Raw genomic sequence first — 21551 nt, forward strand, 5'->3', positions numbered from 1 at the left:
CACTGGTCTTGCTACAAGTCTGCACAATGCTACGGTCGCCCAAATTGTGCCAAACTCGATCGGACACTTGCTCTCTCACATGTGCGACAGCAACTGCTGATCAATCTGTCACTCTGCTTGAAAACTGTGCCTGAGACTGGAAAAAGAACCGTGGTAAGGGGGAGAGACAGGAAACAAAGGTTTTTCTTATTTTTACGCCAGGGTTGCGCAAGGTGAGGCGTCTGGTTATGGTATGAGTCAACAAATGGATTAAGCTGGCAGGCTTACACTCTCGTATGTATTGACAGTTTCATATAAGTATGGGGGGGATGACTGCGGTTTAAAGCAATTTAAAGCTCGTGTCAACTTTAAAAGCAACCTTTTCAAAGCTGCGTATGACAAATGAAAAACTTTCAAAGAAATCTTGGGCTTTTAATTACAGGTGCCATTTTTTATTATTATTATTATTATTATTATTATTATTATTATTATTATAAGAAAAGTCTCAAATGACCAAGTGAGTTGAATCTGGGGGAAAAAAATCCTGATGAGGATTTCATTTGGTTTTAAAATGTTGCCAGCTGTTCTCCGCTGTGACAGAGCTGTGTCTGTGCAGCACTCTGACAACCATTAGCTGGAAAATTGCTCTGAATGTAAACAAGTCCAGATTTCCAGCTTTGTATTGGCTCCAGCAACAGTTTAGTCACTGTTTGTGTGCAGAGTTGTGCTTTATCCAGCAGTGAAGATGAGCCAGTATACGTCCAGTGTGGTGTTTAAAGTGACATTTAGACTTAAACTACAGTCCTTTCCTACAAACTGCTAATATCAGAATCTATTTTGCACTCGTCTTAGTTGACTCATTTTTTCCGCTGTTTGTTTCTCTCTCTGTTTGCCCATTTATTGTTGTGCTTATATCACCGGACGTTTGTGGAGATGGATGAGTTTATATTTTCAAAGCATCAACCTCCCACCCTTCATGTGCTCAGGCCTACGTTATAGATGTGGACAGTGCTAATAGCTAAAATACACTTTCACTATGCCGATGCTTAGGTTGGTCAGCCAAGTCGAGCAACATATTAATCACCTTTGAAACCACCTTTGATTATCTGCAGGATTTATGTTGCCAGCAAGGAATTTACTGGCAACATAGAAACAGTTTGGCATATAGACTTTACAGTAAAGTATTGCCAGCTGTTGGTTTGCAGTTATACTCATTTCTTACTGTAAAGTGTGTATGTGTGGCCATCACAGCACTTATATATATACATTAACTTTCTTTTTTCCTGGGGAGTGACAGTATTCCACTTAACTTATTAGCAACTAGCTGATCTATGGGTATTAGTGTACATAATGGCTAATAAATGGAAAATTAAGAAAAAAATAAACACCCTTGAGCCATGTTAGGCATACCGGCAAGAGTGTTTGGATCCCCACAAACACAAAAACAGCTGATTACAGAGCAATCAGAAAGAGGATAAACAAGGAAGCCTAACAAATGATGGAAAATCTGTTTATTTTCCTCATCCCTAATTTTAAATAATCAGAGATTGCCACTGTATCAGTTTTTAAAATCCTCTATTGGTCATGCTCTTGTATTCAGAAATAACAGTGCGTTAAAACCGTAAAATCATCCATTTGTTTCCGTGCACTTTAACTTTAGGCCTTACTTACTTGACACGTTCAGGTTTCAGCCAAAGTTCAGATATTTTGAAATGGTTTCATTTATTGTTCTTTATTTTTTGAGCCACTTTGCAAAATGTTTTGCATTTTTTTGTTTTTCTGTAACATTTCTGCCTGTGTGCTAATCACTCGTTGGCTTTTTAGTTGATGAAGGTTAGGAGGAGGCTGTGGGAGCAGATGCTCCTCCTGTTTATCCCAGACAAACTAAATCTCTTATATATGTACTTTATAACACAAGGCCGAATCCACCAAAGCACTTAAATGAAGAATTTGTGAGTCTGACAGGAAGTCACATCTCCTCTATAACCCGTGTCACGCTGCACATCTCACCTTTTTTTACACCCTCCTGCGTCCCCCCCTTTTCAGGAAATGCTCACGAAGGTTTTAAGTACGTCTGAAGGCACGCGAGGGACCGGTACAGATGCAAAGTGCTCTTCTTTTTCTTTTTAAAGACTTTTTCACTTCTTGTGCTTTTGAACTGAGCCTGATGGAGCGTAAGGACTGATAGCAGCTTTCTACTTTTTCGTTTCCACACAGCTGACAGTGATCACCTGATCCTCTCTTTCATCTTTGTGGGCATCTCACTTCCTTCCCCCCCCCCCATCTCTTTCTTGCTCCGTTTTTTCTCATGCACCAGTCTACCTCCTTCCTTCCCTCACCGTCTGCTCCTCCGTCACTCGCTGTGTTTACACATATTTTAATAATTTGATTAGAACCAGCAGGGTAATATTGCAACTGTCAGATAAACCCCTTAAGAGTTATCTTACTCGCATTAAGGTTGTAATCGCAGAAGCAGAACTCGATTAACCCAGCTGGATTACTCAAATTCCTCTTGGCACCTATACAGCTTAGCGAGTTCCTTCTGTGGGGAAAAAAAAACTGTCATTGCTAACAGCGATGGGAAAGAAAAACAGTATTTCGCGCGGTGGCAGAAAAACAGGCCTATTTTTAAGGCTGCGAGTGACTGCAGTTGTGTTAACATCTGGTGAGAGAAGCAGCAAAGAAATGACACCATGTTGGACTTTTTTGGTTTAGCTGTTTTATCATCCAACTGCTGTGATATTATTTTTAAAAAATGCCTCCTCAGCCGGGCTGCTATTTTGAACGTGTGTATCCACTTGCTAATGTATGTGCTTGCAAACGTGCCCATTGTTTCGACCGTGTCCCCCTCAAAACGAGTTCCTCGACCTGGCTCTCCTCCTCCCTGTGATCTAAATCACACATGGCCTCTGGCTTTATTTTGTTCAGCGCTGCCGTTGCTTTCCTCCCCCACATCTCTGTCTCTGCTTCTCTCTCTTCCTTCCCTCGCTCACATCTGAAGCCGCATAGCGTCCTGCTGCACCACTTCTAGCGCTAATCTTCCTCTTTCCTCGCCCTCATGCTTTCGCTTCAAACTGCCTCAGTGTCTTCCTCTGCGTGCTTCTTTTTTTCTTTATCTCATTCCTGTCCCTGATCGGGCTTTCTCAGACGAGTGCTCGGTGATTAAAAGCAGTTGAACGAGCTGCTTTCGTTAGCCTCTGTCATGCAAGACGGGGGGGGGAGTTTAATTGAGCAACGCCTGCCCCCCCCCCCAAAAAAAAAAATTGGTTGTTGATTTGGCTGCTTTTTAAACCGATGTGGCCTTTTTTTAGTTATGCAGAACGCAGCAGAACGCTCTCTGGGTCCATCGGGCCTGATTCTTTGCGTTCAGCTATCACCACCTGCCCCGTGGACTAATGCAAACACCCATCAGGCTTAACTGGAGCTGAAATGGAGGCTTTCTAATGGGCTCCATCTTCCTGTTTCCATAATAACAATGTTAGCTGTGCAGACAATAGCAGCGTGTCAGTGAATTCTCCAGCCTTGTTGTTGTTGGGCTTTTTGTTTTTTTTCTTTTCCTTTCTTTGGGTGTTGACCTACTTCAGTTAATCCCAGCTCTGTGCACACGCCTGCAATGTTAGGCTCAATTTACAAGTAAGCAATTTTAAAAGCTGTTGTCTTGACTCTTCGCTTTAAGATGGCGGGAAAAAGCTGAAGGCGTGTGGCGAGTAGGCGAGCGAGATGGTGATCGAGGAAAACCCGCTGGTTTTCTCCCGCGATGGGACCTGTTGTGTTCTCCAAGTCGAGCCCGTGCACACACAGATCCACTTGCTCTCCAGCATCCGCCCCCCAAACAATAATAATCACGTCGGTATTTCAGGCAGAAAGCCGAGCGACAGGCAATGGGTCTCAGACCAGGCTGCGTGGGGACGAGAGGGAGGAGGGGAAGGTGGGAAAAACCTGACAGGAGATTTGGTGTTTTAATTCTGTCTCGCCTATAATCGCACGCCTTGGGGATAAGCCTTGCTGCAAGGCAGACATCTTTGTTTGTTGTCAAGCTGATTTGCGGAGCCCTGTCGTTATCGCACCGATATTATACAAAAACATTAGCGTGAGTCAGCATAGCCCGCCCTGCGATCACGACGCGCGGCGGTAACGGGCCGGCAGTAGCCTAGATCTCGCAGTTGGCCTTTTAACCTCTAATAGAATGGAAGCGAGTGGGCGCGGATAACAGAAGACGGGGTGGATGCTGCAAGTGACTAAAGGGGTGAATCACTGCAGCGAGAACTGCTTTTTAAGAGAGCGGCGGTCGTTGGTGACGCCGCACGGCGATGTGGGAGGTTAGAGGAAACTGGGAAGAAGCGACAGATTTAGCAAGTCGGAACTGGCGGGAACTAAGGTGATGGTAATGCCTGGAAATACAAAGTTTTTATAGTAAACCTGCTCAGACGCTTCAGTGACCTCTTCAGCCCGAGGTTCACACTCTCAATATTCCCCTCGCTCCTTCAGCAGGTCATTGTTTTCCTGGGAGAAACCAAACTATTTATCTCTTTAGCTTTGAAGCCAGCACTAGCTGTGACATTATGTTTGTAGGATTTTGCTTTTATCACAAAGAAAGGTCTAACCTGAAGGTCACAGTGACGTCTGATCTGCCTCCTCGTAAATGCGATATGTCGTCAGTACCTGAAGGGTACATGTAGCTGTCTGTTCTATTCTAATTCTGGACAGACGAACTGTAGAGCGAAATAAAAATAGATTTGATCTTCGAAAAAGTTTTGAAGAGGAAATTCTTTTGATGGACGATTTGTAAACTGCAGTTTTCAGATAACAGGACTTCACAGACACAGTCTGCCTGGCTAAAGACCGCCAATGCAGTAACACGTGTCCTTTATCCAACACAGCTGATTCAAATGGCTAAATGACCTCCTCAACATGTCTTGAAGTTCTCCAGAGGCTGGTGATGAACTAATCATTTGATTCAGGATGAGATCTACAACCTGCAGGACGCCGACCTTTGAGGCCTGGAGTTCGACACCCCTGCTCTAGGTCACCATTAGGCAGATCTGAACCCAGATGCTGTTTGTTACATACTCAGATCTGTTAGTGGGCATCGATGGCCTGTTTGTTTTACTCTGAGCAACTTTTCTCATATTTACTAGGGGTGGGGAAAAAAATCGATACTGTGTAGTATCGTGATATTTTGTTTGCTAATAATGTATCGATACAGGGACGGCAGAAATCGATATTTTGTTACAAAAAAGTTTTTGTGGACTGGAACATGCTCTCACTTCAGCTCCTTTTTCTGAGCAAGAATCCTGACATTCCTTCACTGTCCAAATGTGTTTAACTTTTTTTTGGCAGCAATAAACATGACAGTTTACTTATTTTAATTTAAGACATATTTTATTTTAATTAAGTTTAAAACTTTTTTATTTAATGTAAAATTATATTTTGTTTTAATTTACTTTCAAATTCTTCAGTTGCTGAATGGGCTGCATAGTTTTCATAAACTGCATAGTTCAGAATAGTTATAATTGTACCAGATGGTTGCATTCAGTTAAGTTGGACTAGACTGTAATACAAACCGTTCAATTTGTCAACAATAAAACTGAAATGAGAGAAAGACTGAGTGCGAGACTTTGATATTAGATAAAATGAATATTGATAAAGTTTACCTTTATGTACAGAATCTGAATATCGCAAAATATTTAAAAAAATTGCAATAATATCGTATCGTGGCATGTATGGTGATTCCCACCTCTAATATTTACGGTAAGGTGAGGTTAATCTGCGCAGCCTTTTCCTGTCTTTACGATAGTCAGTGTATGTACACGGGAGTCGCACAGATCCGTCGTCTGTGTGATTCTGATGTTAAATTGTACTTGACAGCCATTAAGCGTAACTTGAACACTGCTGATCTAAGCCGTATGAAGTACAGTTGTTACCACGGTCACGTCTGTTACTGAAAATAAATGGCCCCGTATTAAATCAGCGTTTCGCACAGCTTGACAGATTTTCTGACAGCATCTGAATCATTCCAGGCTACAGGAACATGTGACCTTTACAAGTGTGACCGGAGGAAGTGCGAGGAGGACAGAACGCCATTACAGTCAGAGCCACATCCTCGACAGGAATGAGACGTTTGTAGAAACGGAGCAAAAGAACCTTAAAAACCGAGGAAAATGTTTCAGCTCTATGAGATCACAACCTGTCTCTGTAAACCGCCGGGATCGGATGGTCCTAGCTGAGAAATCCGTTAAGAGAAAGCTGAAATGAATAGAAGGAAAGACGTGCGTGAGAAGAGACCGGCTGAATCAGCTGCGAGGGGGGGAAAGGGAGAGTTCAACCGAGCGATGCTTTATTGTCCCTGAGGTGGATTCACTGTGCACTTATCCCAGTTACAAACAGAAAAGAGATCTACAAGTATACAGAAGTACAACACACATTAATAACACTGAAACAATATACAGTGCCATGTACTTCCTTAGATTAATAATAACAACTTTCTAGTGTAAACTTCCTCCAGTGGTACAAAACAAAGGAAAGAGCGGTGCAGCTTGGGCTGAGGGGACGGGGGGAAAACACGGCTCTTCTGTTTCTGATGAGCTTTTATTGATGCTATCAACTGAAACCTTAGTTTTGTTTTTTTTTTCAGTCTCCCACATGACAGATCTTTGTTACACATGACTGTATTTGAAGGATGGATGCAACTACCAGGTCCTAAAAGGGCCTTAACACAGTTCTTTTTAATGGCCAGCAGGGGGCAAACATCTGGTTTCCAAAAGACAGCTGGTTGTATGGGAAACGTCAACTTTGTGATCTTGGTTGTCATGTTCAGGTTTGATTTAACAGACTTTGATGTTTATCACGTTCTGCCAAGGGGGTTGTGTTTCTGGTGGCGTTATTCTGTCTGTAAACGTCATAGTTTTGATTGAATGTAGAGCGGAGTCGTGTTAACAATGCCTTCAAATTTAGCTTAGGTCTTCCATCAAGGTCTTCAAGGATCACTTGATGGTTTATTAGTCAGAAATTGACAAATGGCCTTAAAAATAAAGTCTTATATATCATATCACATTTGACCACTGACGTCTTCACGTTTCTTACTGTTGTTTGTATTGACAACATATAGGAATATAAATAACTATGATTTTGTTACAACCATTTAAATATGTACAGCATAATATGTACGTACATAATAAAAATAATAATAATAATAAATGTAAAAATGTTCCTTTTTTATACAAAATGAAAAAAAAATAACTTTGTTTATTCCTAAAAATTTGAATAACTTTTAGTAAACAATGAAATGAAAGCTACACTTCTTGTTGTGTAAGTTATGGTCCCCATAAAGTCTAAAGGGATTACCTAACGTGACAAGTAGTTGCCCTGTCTGTAGTATTTCTTGTTTTTGGGGGTTTTTTCCACCCATTTCCTCATCATATCTCCTCCTGCTTAAGCAAGCGTGGTTTCAAAATCCTAAAATAGCGAAATAGGTTTCATTACCAGTGGGTGACAGCTATGTGTGGTTCCCCCCTCCCCGTTTGGAGGAGCAAGTATTTGAGCAGAGAACGTCTCTCTGAAAGGAACCAATGAGTTATGTGATAGGAAATGTGGGATCCAGCGTTTTCAGATCTTGAACCAAACAGTGGAGCCAAAATCGACTTGAATCCTTGTTTCAACTTTAAAGGTAAGGAAGGGACTCAGTTGCTGCATGAAAGGAGTGGAAATGTATCTATAACTTAATCGCGATTCATTCAGATTTAGCAGCCGATTCCTTTTTTAAACAAATTGAGTTTCTTTGTTTTTTTACACAAAGTTGAAAAGCAGGAGGCATTTTTGTGCTGATTTTCCTTAAGTAAAAATTGTTTTGTCCCAAACCTCTACTGTGGGAATGGCCACTGCAAAGATGCACAATCAACTGAGCTACCATAACCTCAGGGACACATGCTTTGTTATGAACTCAGATTATCCATAAATGTTGAGTCAAGAGCATTTTAGAAATACTCTAGATAAAAGAAGTCATTTTACTTTGTGGGCAAAGTAATGCTCACTTTGATCTTAAGTGGTCCGGACCAGCCCTGAGATATCTTCATATAGGAAAAAGACATGCACTTTCAACAGTATGTCTCAGATTTTTCCCATCTGTTAAAGAAATGCTGCTGTATTAAAGGAAATAAATGTTTTGCATGATTGTTTGGGCTTAAATTGTAAGAAATAAATGTGTAAAATTACAGAAAAAATAGTTCTGTTAGCTCCTTGCCGAGACAGTTATATTATAACAACAATTATAAAACAGAACGTTTCTGTTAATTTGCAGAAAATGGTCTTTTTCATGTGTGGACACATTTGTTTAAAAAAAGGTGAATAGATAAAAAATTAAACAACAGAAAAGTTCCTGTTTTTTCTTTTGTTTGTTTGTTTTTTTTCCACTAAGATATAACTGTGGTGTAATATGAATGACTCTGGGTTAACGCTTTATCGCCAGGAAAAACTGCAAAACTTGTTTAAATACATTTTTAAAAAATCCCAAAATTGATGCCCTCCTTCACATTTTTCAAATCTGTCCAGTGGGCCGGATTAGAGTCTTGGCGGGGCCGATTCTGGACCCCGAACCTTATGTTGGACACCCCTGCTCTAGATGGCTTTAAGGCCGAAGCAGCCAGGCCTTACCCAGTTCAACACATTCTCTGGATTCAGAATGACTTCATTCAGTGAAACGCGCTGAGCTGCTGCTCACAGCTGTATGGCCTCCAGAGGGTTGGCGGTAGATGGGGAGAAATGGTGAGATGTACCGTAGAACACTCGTCTCCACCTTCATTACTGAAGGAAAACAGCAGAGGATCGAGAAAAAGACCTCACCGACCGCTACAGCGCTGAATTATAGATGAGATCGGAGGAATGGAGGCACTCCGCAGGCTTTTCCCATCCTCTCACCTCAATCCGTGCTCCGTCACGCATGCGTTCACGTTCACGTCCACGTCCGCTGCACCTGAAGCGGTAATTCTTATCGCTCACCTATCAGGTCCCCTCAGAGGCAGCACACATTCACACAGTTTCGCTTCCCAATATTCATGTCCAGCTAAACCCCAGCTCCATCATAACATGCAGTCGGCACATGCACACAACCTTTCTGAGGCTCTCAGTGGGCTTGCATTATTGAAATCCATTTAGCACTCTGGCTTTCTCCTGAAGTCTCGCTCACCAAAGCAGTGACCCGTGAGCCGAGAGGAGACGAGTGGGATTTCCTGATTCTGCTGCCAAACAGACGAGCGAAGAGGGGCTGCATTTAGCTACCTGCCAGCGTCTGCCTATGTAGGAAGTTTGAACGAAGTATAATTTATGGCAATATGGGTGAAGCAGTTTCCAAATATTAACCATTTTTTAACCACAAGTGTACAAAAGTGGCAAAATCAAGTGTGCTGAAAGTCATTTTTGGTGATCGAAACCTGTGTTAAGCTAACTAATGGGAGCTAGAGCTTCTAAAATCAACTGGCTTATTAAAAATAGTTTTTGGTTTCCATGACACACATGGATGTTTTAATACCACAGTCAACCTCAAAACTGATATGGACTCACATAGTGGGATGTTGACGAACTTCAGGTTTTACGACCTTGTGATAATCTCATGATGCAGTTTTATGATCCCACCTACCCTGAAATGACACACCAGATGGGTGTTAAGCCAGATGGTGTTACAATGGTGATATCTGTTACGCAGAACTATGATTCTTGGAAAATGGCAGACACTTCCACAAAATGATGATCCATAAGTAACATCTTTGTCCATTGACCGTTAGCTCGGAGCAATTGGATCAAGCAAGAAATCGGGGTAGAGCGCTCTGCGTTTTGGTCGAGGATTCGTGTTTTATTTGTAAATGTAAGAGGAACTGGCAGGAAGCAGCTTTGTCGGAGAGGTGACTCTACTGGCCAGCAGTGCCTCACTGGTCTAGACAACTTTTTAAGCACAATCTGGAGCTGCAGGTGAGCTGTGTTCTTCAGTGCTCATTTTTTGGAGTCGCTGTGCACAAAGTGCAGAAACTGGCATTTACAGAACGAGTACAACACGTACTCTTATGCTTCATGTGTAGACTGATATGGATCGAGTTAAGACAAGGGCGTATCTGCACCATCAGATTAACTGCAGCGTGCATTTGAAACAACTTGTGCGAAGAGAAGTACTTGTCTCAGATTCTGCTCTTGCACATGAAAACTGTGCCTTTCATCTAAAATTAGAGACTCAAAGCAACGAAATGACTGAGCAACAGCTTCAGTCGTTCCCCGTGCATCAAGCGAGTAAAGAAATGCAAAAGTATTGACTTAAACCTTGGACTTGCTCAGAATCCCTCTAGTGCAGGTCACTTGTTTGCTAATGGAGGAGCTACCTGTGCGATAGGCGCCTCAGCAGGCATTAAAAGCAGGATCAAGAGGAGAAGCTGTGATCAGCGGTGCGCGGCGACAGATTTACTGCGATACTCCGGGAGTAAGAGTGAGGCCAATAAAACTTTATGGGTGCTGTTTCATTTTAAAACTCTTCCGTTTAGGAAGAAGTCGCTGCCTGATGCTTGAAAATCCACATCATTACAATTATTTTTACTATTGTGTTTCAGTTTTCTGCCATTACTCCCACTGATAATGTGGTCACAAGACTTAAAACAGGACTGTCTTGATAGCTCGAGTATGCCTTGTGTGAATCTGCTTGGTGTCATTTTGAGCATCTTGATAATCCCCCGTCCACCCACATGATACTGATGCACTGTTTTGATACTGACAGCTATTCAGCCAATAACTTTGTATTGCAAATATTGCCCAAGGACACAATTAAGAAGTTTGGCAATATCAGTTCGGTGCAATTAGGTGTTTGTTTTTTGTGAGAAGCACGTCTGCGGCTGACAGTTGAGACCCTTAACTAAAGACGCTCTGATTGGGCTGTGCTTCTGATTGTTTGGTTGGGAGCTGGTCTCACTAACTGCTGCACCCAAGGTGCTTTGTTTTGTTTTGATGTCTCCCCAGAGAGCTTGTTAGGTGAGGCCAGCAGACTGCTCAGAGACTTAGTGTGATGCTGAATAAGCTGAGAAATTCTTTGTTGTCCAGATGAGACAATGCGAGAGACTTTGCCATGTGGAAAAATATTTGTGTGCCTGTGCGTCTGTGTTTGTGCACATGTGTTCATAGATAAGAAAAGTGGATTTTGAGGCTGCACACGGACACAACAGAAAGCCTGTGAGCCTTTCGGAGAAACTATCTCATTTATCATTTGACTTATGAAAGAGTTTTGCTGATGTGTGAACCCTGAAGTGGAGTGGCTATGAAAATATTACCACAAGTCCAGCTCTTGATCTGTTTGAGTACGGAAACAATCATGTGTGTAAAACGGTCTTTATAGTGTGTGAGTCACGCAATTTTGTCATTGTTTTTAAGTGGCGATGGGAAGTGTAATGAGCAAGTCCAATGCAAGAATGAGGCGTCTAAACACTGTTTGGACGGGCGAGGATGTTAACAGTTGTTTGAATGGTTTCATTGATGTGCAGAAGTCTTGAGCCAGCTCACATTTTTTTATAATTTGCTTCTAAGGAGTCAGACTTTGGGTTTTTGAAGGTCTTTCAAAGTGATTCCTAAAAAGCTATTAGCTTAAAAACTTGGCACAGTGTGCAGCATGTCCTTAAAAAAGTAGAGGAAACTGTACGATGCACGAAGAACTCTAAAGCACAGTGGAGGCTCTGTCATGGTTTTTGGCTGCATTTCAGTCAGTGGTGTTGGGCATCTTTTCAAATTGATGGAATACAGATGCACCGTGCAATTCCATCGGGAAAGCATCTGTTTGGAAACGGCTTTTCAGAATGACCCTGCCAGTAGTGAAACACTCAGTGTCCCATTGTGTGTTTTTCTATCAGTCATAGATTGGCCTCCCATGAGCTCAGCAGTTTAATTTCATCTTGACAAGAACAGAAGAAAGCTTTGAATGTCCTTCGAACAGAGTGCAGAACTATCCTGTTCTTGAAGAACACAAAGCTGCCTAAGAGAGTTCAGACTGTGTTGAAGAATGAAGATGCTCATAACAAATATTGACTTTCAAGCTCACTGGACTCTATTTTTGCTTCACATGCTGTATTTCTCCTTTTCTCAGAGTATAAAGAAATGAGAGGTAGCTCTAGACTTGTGAACAATACTGCATTTTGAGAGGTATTTCAAATATTTACAAAGCCAGAATGCTCAGACAAAAGCGTCTACGGTAATGTTCAAACACAAACAGCACAAAGCGCCTCACTGATCCTCGCTTCGCGTACTACACAAAGGGTGCGTTTGTCATCGGGCAAAATAATTTTGTATACTTGAACTCTCATAAATCAGACTGAGTAACACTGTTGATCTTTAGTTACACTATTGCACTGATGAAGTCTGTCCTCAGACATCCAGACGGGAATGTGTAAACACGGAGTTCTCCACAGAGCGCTTCTGTGGGTCAGTGGGTGTCACAGGACTTTTTTTTTTTAAACTTTTTTGCCATGGTGACACGCATACTACGTATAATTAAGATTAGTGTACAGGGGGAATTCCTCCTCCTCCCAGCACACAGACCTCATATCTGCAACTGTTTATCTCTTGGCTTGGCTTTCAACCAGCACAAACCAAATGTTTGTGCTGCTTTCGTCAGCCGGCAGTTTGGGTTTTTCTAAACCTTTTTAGGTTTTACTCTTAAAAAAATCCCACAGAGCTCCATTAAAGAGAGAAAATTAGAGATTCCAAAAGTTAAATTTTACAAAGTGTGAAATTTACACAGGCGGTGTTTCAGGGAGGACCTACGTTCGCTCCACCTTCACTGTTATCAGATTGTCGTCTGATAAAAGTTTTGGCTGAAGTTTCCCTTTTCCTTCACTTCAGCACGTTCTGGTTGCAGTGAATTCTCCCCAGTTTTCCCAGTGAGCAGTGTTTTCCCACTCACGCCTTAAAGACATTCAGCAGGTTTACCATGTGACTTGTTTTTGTTGGCTTTGTTTTTATGCTTTTTTTTCTTTGTCTTAACTTCAGCATTTTTTCTGTTGCTAGAAGCATCTTACATTGACAGATATAACCTCTTTAACTAGTCACCAGTGTTATGGTGACCCTCAATAAGATACTTTAATAATATAAGAAATTTACATATATATTAATGAATTGCTTCTATAATATTTAAACCCTCTTATCTTGAGACATCACTGACTATTTTTTGGTCTACTTGTAATGGTAAACACAAACCAGAAAGATTATTTTTCAGGTCATTAAAAGTAGAATTACATGTGTTACAGGTGGACAGACTCTGTGCCCTGTAAGCTTCAACCTTTTGCATTGCACTATCTGACAGGCGGCACCTCCGGGGCAAGGAAGGTTGCAACAGCAGACTGACAGCGAGCGCTGGCATGAGCACACTGGAATAAGTTCTGCACTGATGTCTTGGCTTAGAGGCACCAGGGCATCCACGAATCTGCACAAAATCCCGGCACGATGCGGGCGGTTGCTGTGTTTGTAAGTGCTTTTGTATATGGATTGGTGGTGGGCTGTGCAAACTGGTGATGGGCTAAATCAGTACAAACTTTCTTTCTGTGATTTCTCTGTAAAATGTAAAATAAAATATCCCTAAAAGCAGAGATGTGATCTCTTAGATGAAGGTAGTTGTTAGTCTCTCAGTGAATTAACCTCTCTTCATAGCTCTGATCCAGTGATGTTGCTAGAATCGTACAGTATGGTTGTGCTCGCTTTGTTTGTCAAAATGAAACCTCAGATTAGTGGGAAGGAGTGCCTGTTGATGTCAGCTCTGCGTTATACGTCTTGTCCTGTTGCAGCACCTTCTTCTCAGACAATGAAAGCCACAGCAGCAGGATTGCTGTTATTTTGAAATCCTCACACTGAAAAGCTCAGATAATGGTGCAAAACTATTTTTCTTGTTTTCACTGCCTGAAGCTCTGGCTTCAGTGCTCTAAACACTTCAGACAGCTTGTGTTTTCCTCTAATGTTTGGGCTTGGTCTGCACACCCCACCCGCCGACCTGCCCTTTATATCTTTTGTCTGCAAAGAGCAGCCGGGCTTGCAAAGCGGCCTAAGAGGAAGGTAAAAAGGCTTGTGTCAGAAAAGTAAGAGGAGTAACAGCACGACGTTTATATAGTCTTCATTTCAATTTCTTTTATTTGCAAGTTGAAGCTATGCAAAGGTTGTCATTGTAGGCAAAACTGAAGACTAGACTCATGTCGGGACACAAGGTCAACAAGTGCCGGTGCAGGAAAGATTCAAGAGATGCCTTCTTGCCTCTAAAGTCTTTAGTCGTTATTGGGATGCTAATTGAATCAGCTCCAAGAGGCCAGAGTGTCTAGGCAAAAAAAACACACACACAAAAAAAAAAACCTGAGACACACCATATCCACACACACTGTTAACTTTAATGTTTGCTTCTAGCCTGCACCACAATCCTCTTGAGTCTTGACTCGGCTGATGCCACCCAGGACGATTAGTGTGCGTTAAGCCGACTCTTTATCTGGTCATCTGCGAATCTTCAAGTGGAATCTGTGCTCATGTGAAACCAAAGTGCTCAAAAAAGGAGGAAAGAAATCATGTTTACTTCCCTCTCTGTAACTGCTTCTTTCAATGTGTGTGTGTTTGGTGGGGAGGCTTTCAGTCCTCACTTCCTCCTTTCTTGTATTTTGTTTCATGTCAAGTTGTGTGGGAAACGGAGACGAGCGGAACGGGGAGAGGGAGTGAATGTGAAGGGGAATTAGAGATGATAAATAAAGTCGGGAATTGAAAGGGTTTGGAGGGAGGATGTGGAGCGGCGGCGCTTCAGTAATAAACCAAACAGCACCAGCTTCGACCTCATCCTTTGCCTGCTTTACCTTTGACCTCTTCCCCCTTTCTCCACCCGTAGGCCCAATTCACTGAGATCTTTTGTGCTGTCATCTAAAATGGGAATATACAGTATTCAGTAGTTGCGTATTTCTCCGAGTTTCTGCAGTGTCGGGGCTCGTTAACTAACGGCGCGATGTGCCGGAGGATGCTTTCTCACAGCATTCCCCCAAAACGGCACCGACGTCTTGTTTGAGGATCGCTTTTATCTTCTTGTTGTTGGGCTGGAAGTTGCTCGTTATAGTCTCATGTGACCTTTTAGTTAGCAGCGCTTTTCATTAACCTGGTGTCGCTGCGATTAAGTTTGAGGAGAATTGTGTTTATTAGGATGCAAATTGAAAAGGTGCGGCACTTGTTATCTGTTATTTACTATTAAATTATGAATTTTTTTAACTTTTGCGGCTCTGCATTCAGTTACTTGAATTAAATAATCCTTTTTTGTGTTCTCTCATGTACACTTAAACTGGTAAGTGGCAGGTGGAAAGGCTGTTTGCCTGTAAATGTGCTCTGTTTGTACCTGGTATTAACCCGCGATCCGTACCTAGATGCTTATCTGCACTCTAATATCCAATTCGTCAGTGTAAACGCTAACATGCCAAACGAAGATTTTGACCTTCTCAGTATTTTTGTGGATGGGGCTGAATGGAAGGCTCTGTAGTGTCATGTTTTTCCCTTCATATGAGCCTCTGTTACAAGATATATACTCGTATGTCCAAGCTGGAGACCAGATTGTGTCATGCGACCGCGGCGGGGAGATAACTTGTTGCTATAATTGTGTGCGTCTTGTTGTGAAACAGTGGTGCAGACTGCAGTTGAGCTCTATTGTTGTTTGAGCCCTTTGCAAACCTCACAACGACGAGCTCTTTGTTTGTGTCGCTTGCTTTATTTCATATTTAATGATTATTCCAGTCATTTATAATCTCACCCACTTAAGATCAAAGTGGGCTGTGTGTGGCCTGCGATGTCACACCCAGAGGTTTAAGAAACCTTCTAGGATTGCAGAAGCTCTGTTTGTGCCGTAGACAGCGACAACATAAACCTGCTCTGCAACTGGTTAGAGCTGCAGCATGCGTTACCATGGTGATGCACCCTGGTAACAAACTCGGGTTAATGCAGAAGTTTCCTGGATATTTTTTTTAATTTAATGCTAAGCTGCTTGCAAACACCTTAGCAGCTTTTGGAAACCCAAAGTTTCCAACTTTAACCTGACTGTTGGAAAAAAGTTCTTCAATCGTTGTCGTCCTCATTTGAGTAAAACAAATCCGCATCCCACGACATCACATCCTGTCGTCCGCTCAGCTGGACCTCACTTCTTCCTGCTCGTCTTCACATTCGTTTCACATCCAGTGGAAGAGCTGTGCTGAGCAAGCAAGCAAGTTCATTTCATGCACTGCTGGGAAATGTCTTTCTTTTCCTTCCTCAGTACTTTATCCCTTATTCATCTGAGCTTAACATTTTCTGGCCAACACTTTTTTTTTTTTAAAGACGGGCTTAAATGTAAGAATAAATTTTGCCGCGTAAGCACGGGCCGTCACCGTTACTCGACTGAGAAATCCTGCTTCAGAGCTGCTTTTTTTGGCTCAAACATGAAAATCTGGGTGAAATGCTCAATATCAAGTGGACTCGCACATAAAGGAGTGCGTTTGAACTTGAATGCAACTGTTCTGTTATGCTTTGTAGTTTTGGACATCATAATCATCCATTAGTAGGGACACTTTCTTATTTTTGTTCTCATCTCATCCATATTAAGAAAATCGTCCATTAGCAGCTACGTCAGGATTATTAATGATGCACACTGGATGCATGGTTGTTTGTGTGTGTTAATTAAAAAAGAAGAAAAAAAAGCTACAGGATTGAAATTAATTCACGTTAACTCTGCACGATTATCGGCATGAATTATCCACAGTTCACTGAGTGAGGCCAAAGCGCTGCCGTGAAGAAGCCTGTTGGGGTTTTGTTTTTTTAAATTTGAGCTCCACTTTGGTCTTTGTTGACATGTATGGCTCTTTAGCTGCTAAATAAGCAGTTTTTATTTCCGTTATTTTCTGTTATGTTTAAAAAAAAAAGTGTTTTTTTTCTCTCCCATATATTTTACTCTTTGGAAACACATCTCGTCAAATCATGCACAGTCTTTTTAAGCAGTGTACAAAGACCACGGATCCCCAAGATTGTTTGTTTTTTCTATATCTTTATACTACAAGCATTCAGCTAAAGGAAGAAAGGGCTCTAAGAAGTAAGACTCCACAAAGTGAACATTGGCAAGTGTGTGTAATATTAGAGGGAGAAAAGGCAGGTTTGTGGCTCTGTTTTTATCTTGAAAGCTTGTTGCTTCTCATGACTTGTGCCTTACCGGTAAATGGTGCACTGATGTCGCTTCCTTTTCCATTTGTTCCAGGATGAAAATGCGGCGGCACAGGGTGTTCTTGCTGTGCACGGTGGGCCTGTGTGTCATCTCCTTCCTCCACTACTACAAGGCCCTCCATTACGTCTCCCTGCTGCGGGAGCTCTCGGCTCCATACCCCAACATCAAGTCCTTCATCATGGTGACCGGCTTCTTCTGGAGGGAGAAGGGTATGGCCACCACCCCGCTCAGCCCAGCTTCTCCTGAAGAGGCCCCCCCTCTACCCGGTCTCCGGCAGTCAGATGCCAAAGCTAGAGGTGTGCCGGGTCTCGGGGGAGGAGGCGGAGGGGAAGGATTTGGCCCGGGGATCCCGGAGGCCATAGCTGGAGGTGGAGATGAGGAGATGAGGCAAAGAGAGGAGCCAGCACCACCACATCCCTGGGAGAAACCAAAGGAAAACCAGCTGGGAGACGCAGCAAATGAGGTAAGATGGGTAAACCTGAATGCAGCAGCATGGTGTCGAATGCCTCACAATTTACACCTTCAGACAAATTTATGTTTATGTATTTCAAGCTTTCAGCTCAAAATCCCACACGGATCCATGGATCTGAGCCCTGTTTCTCATCCATTCCCAGGACTGTTTTGCTTTCTCTCTAAAGGCACCAAACGTGTGTTATTAAAAATGCAAATTTTACCTCACAGCGCACCTGGGTTTGTTTTTCTAGACCCGGGTGACTCTGTTTCTTTTAAGATGTTAGTTTGCATCACAACTGTTGTGTTAAAACGTCAGAGTCACATGGCAGGGCAAACAAGCAACCAGCCAAGGCAGCAGTATTTGACTTCTCTCCAAGACTGATGTGATGCATTGTGCAACCAGATGAGACTTCCCCAGACCTCCGGTATATTAAAATGTGTTGGTGTAATCCTGTGCTTCTTTACCTGGGGATCTTAACCCTTTAAAGCCGGTCGGAGCGGGCACGCTCCGTTTTGGGTAACTATTTTTAAATCCTGGTAGCACTGCAACCACATAAGCTAGCGCAATTTTTTTTTTGCATATGAAACCGGAGGAGTTGTACTTACATCTTATGCCATCAGCTTGTCCTAAGTCACGGTTTCCTTCCACATATAGCTTTGCAAAAACTGCATAAAAAGCACTTGCAGCAATAAATATATAATTATATATATAAATATAATATTCCAGAAACACGCTTTGCTGATCCGATCAGCTGTTTGTAACACTTCCTACGTCCATCAGCGCGAACCATCGCATGTCTGCCATGACCTGCCCGAAACAGGAAGTGACATCATTTTGCGGAAATGTAGTTTTTTACCATCAGGGCCTTATGAGCCTATATTTGTGTTTTTAAAAATTATGTTTGACTTTATGACTTTCTGTGTCGTCTCTGGGATGCTTAGGACTCATATTGCACTGCTGGAAATAGTTTATTTTGATGCTGCTTTTTTGCAAATTTGCATTATAATATTTATTTTCGTTTTTCCTGCAGTATTAAAAAATTGGTGTATTTCCAAAATAAAACTATGAAGACACTTAAAATAAATTTCCTGTGGTGGGAAACTATTTTGTGCAACTTTTTTGTATTTACAGTTTTGAGGGATAAGCCTCTTAAATTTCTTTAACTAGAAATACAGTGGGGCAAAAAAGTATTTAGTCAGCCACCGATTGTGCAAGTTCCCCCACTTAAAATGATGACAGAGGTCAGTAATTTGCACCACAGGTACACTTCAACTGTGAGAGACAGAATGTGAAAAAAAAATCCATGAATTCACATGGTAGGATTTGTAAAGAATTTATTCGTAAATCAGGGTGGAAAATAAGTATTTGGTCACCTCAAACAAGGAAAATCCCTGGCTCTCACAGACCTGTAACGTCTTCTGTAAGAAGCTTTTCTGTCCCCCACTCGTTACCTGTATGAATGGCACCTGTTTGACCTCATCATCTGTATAAAAGACACCTGTCCACAGCCTCAACCAGTCAGACTCCAAACTCCGCCATGGCCAAGACCAAAGAGCTTTCGAAGGACACCAGGAAAAGAATTGTAGACCTGCACCAGACTGGGAAGAGTGAATCTACAATAGGCAAGCAGCTTGGTGTGAAAAAATCAACTGTGGGAGCAATCATCAGAAAATGGAAGACATACAAGACCACTGATAATCTCCCTCGATCTGGGGCTCCACGCAAGATCTCATCCCGTGGGGTCAAAATGATCATGAGAACGGTGAGCAAAGATCCCAGAACCACACGGGGGGACCTGGTGAATGACCTGCAGAGAGCTGGGACCAAAGTAACAAAGGTCACCATCAGTAACACACTACAACGGCAGGGAATCAAATCCCGCAGTGCCAGACGTGTTCCGCTGCTGAAGCCAGTGCATGTCCAGGCCCGTCTGAAGTTTGCCAGAGAGCACATGGATGATACAGCAGAGGATTGGGAGAATGTCATGTGGTCAGATGAAACCAAAGTAGAACTTTTTGGTATAAACTCAACTCGTCGTGTTTGGAGGAAGAAGAATACTGAGTTGCATCCCAAGAACACCATACCTACTGTGAAGCATGGGGGTGGAAACATCATGCTATGGGGCTGTTTTTCTGCCAAGGGGACAGGACGACTGATCCGTGTTAAGGACAGAATGAATGGGGCCAAGTATCGTGAGATTTTGAGCCAAAACCTCCTTCCATCAGTGAGAACTTTGAAGATGAAACGAGGCTGGGTCTTCCAACATGACAATGATCCAAAACACACCGCCCGGGCAACAAAGGAGTGGCTCCGTAAGAAGCATTTGAAAGTCCTGGAGTGGCCTAGCCAGTCTCCAGACCTCAACCCCATAGAAAATCTGTGGCGGGAGTTGAAAGTCCGTGTTGCTCGGCGACAGCCCCAAAACATCACTGCTCTTGAGAAGATCTGCATGGAGGAATGGGCCAAAATACCAGCTACTGTGTGTGCAAACCTGGTAAAGACCTATAGTAAACGTTTGACCTCTGTTATTGCCAACAAAGGTTATGTTACAAAGTATTGAGTTGTATTTTTGTTATTGACCAAATACTTATTTTCCACCCTGATTTACGAATAAATTCTTTACAAATCCTACCATGTGAATTCATGGATTTTTTTTTCACATTCTGTCTCTCACAGTTGAAGTGTACCTCTGGTGCAAATTACTGACCTCTGTCATCACTTTAAGTGGGGGAACTTGCACAATCGGTGGTTGACTAAATACTTTTTTGCCCCACTGTATATGTTAAAAAAACAAACGATTTTTCAGTTTTTTTGTAGTTTATTGCACTTTTTTGCAAGTTATGTAATTACTATGCACTTAATGCAGACATATTATTAAAATTTGGGCTATAATGGTTGTATTGATGTATATCAACTTGAAATGCTCCCAAAAATGGCACTACAGCATGTAAAAATATAATATAAGCTCTGGCGGACTTGGTTCTATGGTAGGTGTTAAAGGGTTAAAGGGGGGCTGCACTTAGGTACCTAAAATAATTTAATGTGAAATGAAATCTTGCAGAGCATGCTGTGAGCTAATAACATCACTTAAATCCAGACTCAGAGTGGTGATTCACTACACACACGCACACACACAGAGCTGACTCAAATCAACAAAATCTATTTAAAGCCATACATGCAACATGTTTCTCCAGCAGCTGCTGAACAAGTTGAAGCATAAGCATCTCTAAATGTTTCTGCTCATGTTTACCTTGCTTGCCTACTGCACCAGCATGTCTTAACAGCATTACAGTATCACTTGTGCCATAAACAAATTGCAGCATGTCTGGCGCTTCACTGAATGTGTGCTCATGCAATTTATCCTCATAAAATGTAATGTGAGGTTAGTGTTGTGACAAGCAGCTTTGAAAGTACTGTCTTTATAGTGTTACCTCTATATACCCCCACGGTGGGTTTTAAACCAAACAATCAAGATGTAAATGAAGTGCAGACTTTTAGCTTTGATTCAGGCAGACTGCCTGAAGTCTAGAGCTCGTGGAGAGCAGCAAATGTTGCGTTTCCTTCCTTGAGATGCTCTTCCAGGCCTTTACTGCTGCCACTTCCAGTTGCTGCCTGTTTTTCTGACTCTCTGCTTCGGTTTTTTGTTCAATTACCGAATAACATGCTCTATTGCACTAATGTAACTGACTTGGCCACCCAAGAATATCTTATTTCTTTGCCTTGAGAAACTCTTGGGTTGCTTTTGCAGTATGCTGCGGGTCATTATCTGTTTCCACTGTGTAGTGTCATCTGATCATTGCAGCATTTGGCTGAATCTGAGCAGGAGGTATAGCCATGTACACTTCACAGTTCATCTGACCGTCTCGTCCTTGAGTGTTCCCAGGGGTGTGCACCTCGTTGGGAACTCTC

The 21551-nt window shown here is 42.3% G+C and overlaps 1 protein-coding gene across 1 annotated transcript in view; it reads left to right on the plus strand.

Moving 5' to 3' along the window:
* Window positions 1-21551, plus strand: part of mgat3b (beta-1,4-mannosyl-glycoprotein 4-beta-N-acetylglucosaminyltransferase b) — a 52438-nt gene that overhangs the window by 25201 nt on the left and 5686 nt on the right. The window contains exon 2 of the mRNA XM_087841546.1: window positions 17222-17651. Coding sequence (XP_087697672.1) covers window positions 17223-17651 — 429 coding nt within the window. The 5' untranslated portion in view covers window position 17222. The remainder of the gene's footprint in view (window positions 1-17221; window positions 17652-21551) is intronic.

The sequence above is a fragment of the Neolamprologus brichardi genome, chromosome 6, assembly GCF_056152115.1.
Source record: "Neolamprologus brichardi isolate AB-2024 chromosome 6, ASM5615211v1, whole genome shotgun sequence".
In the NCBI taxonomy this organism is placed as follows: domain Eukaryota; kingdom Metazoa; phylum Chordata; class Actinopteri; order Cichliformes; family Cichlidae; genus Neolamprologus; species Neolamprologus brichardi.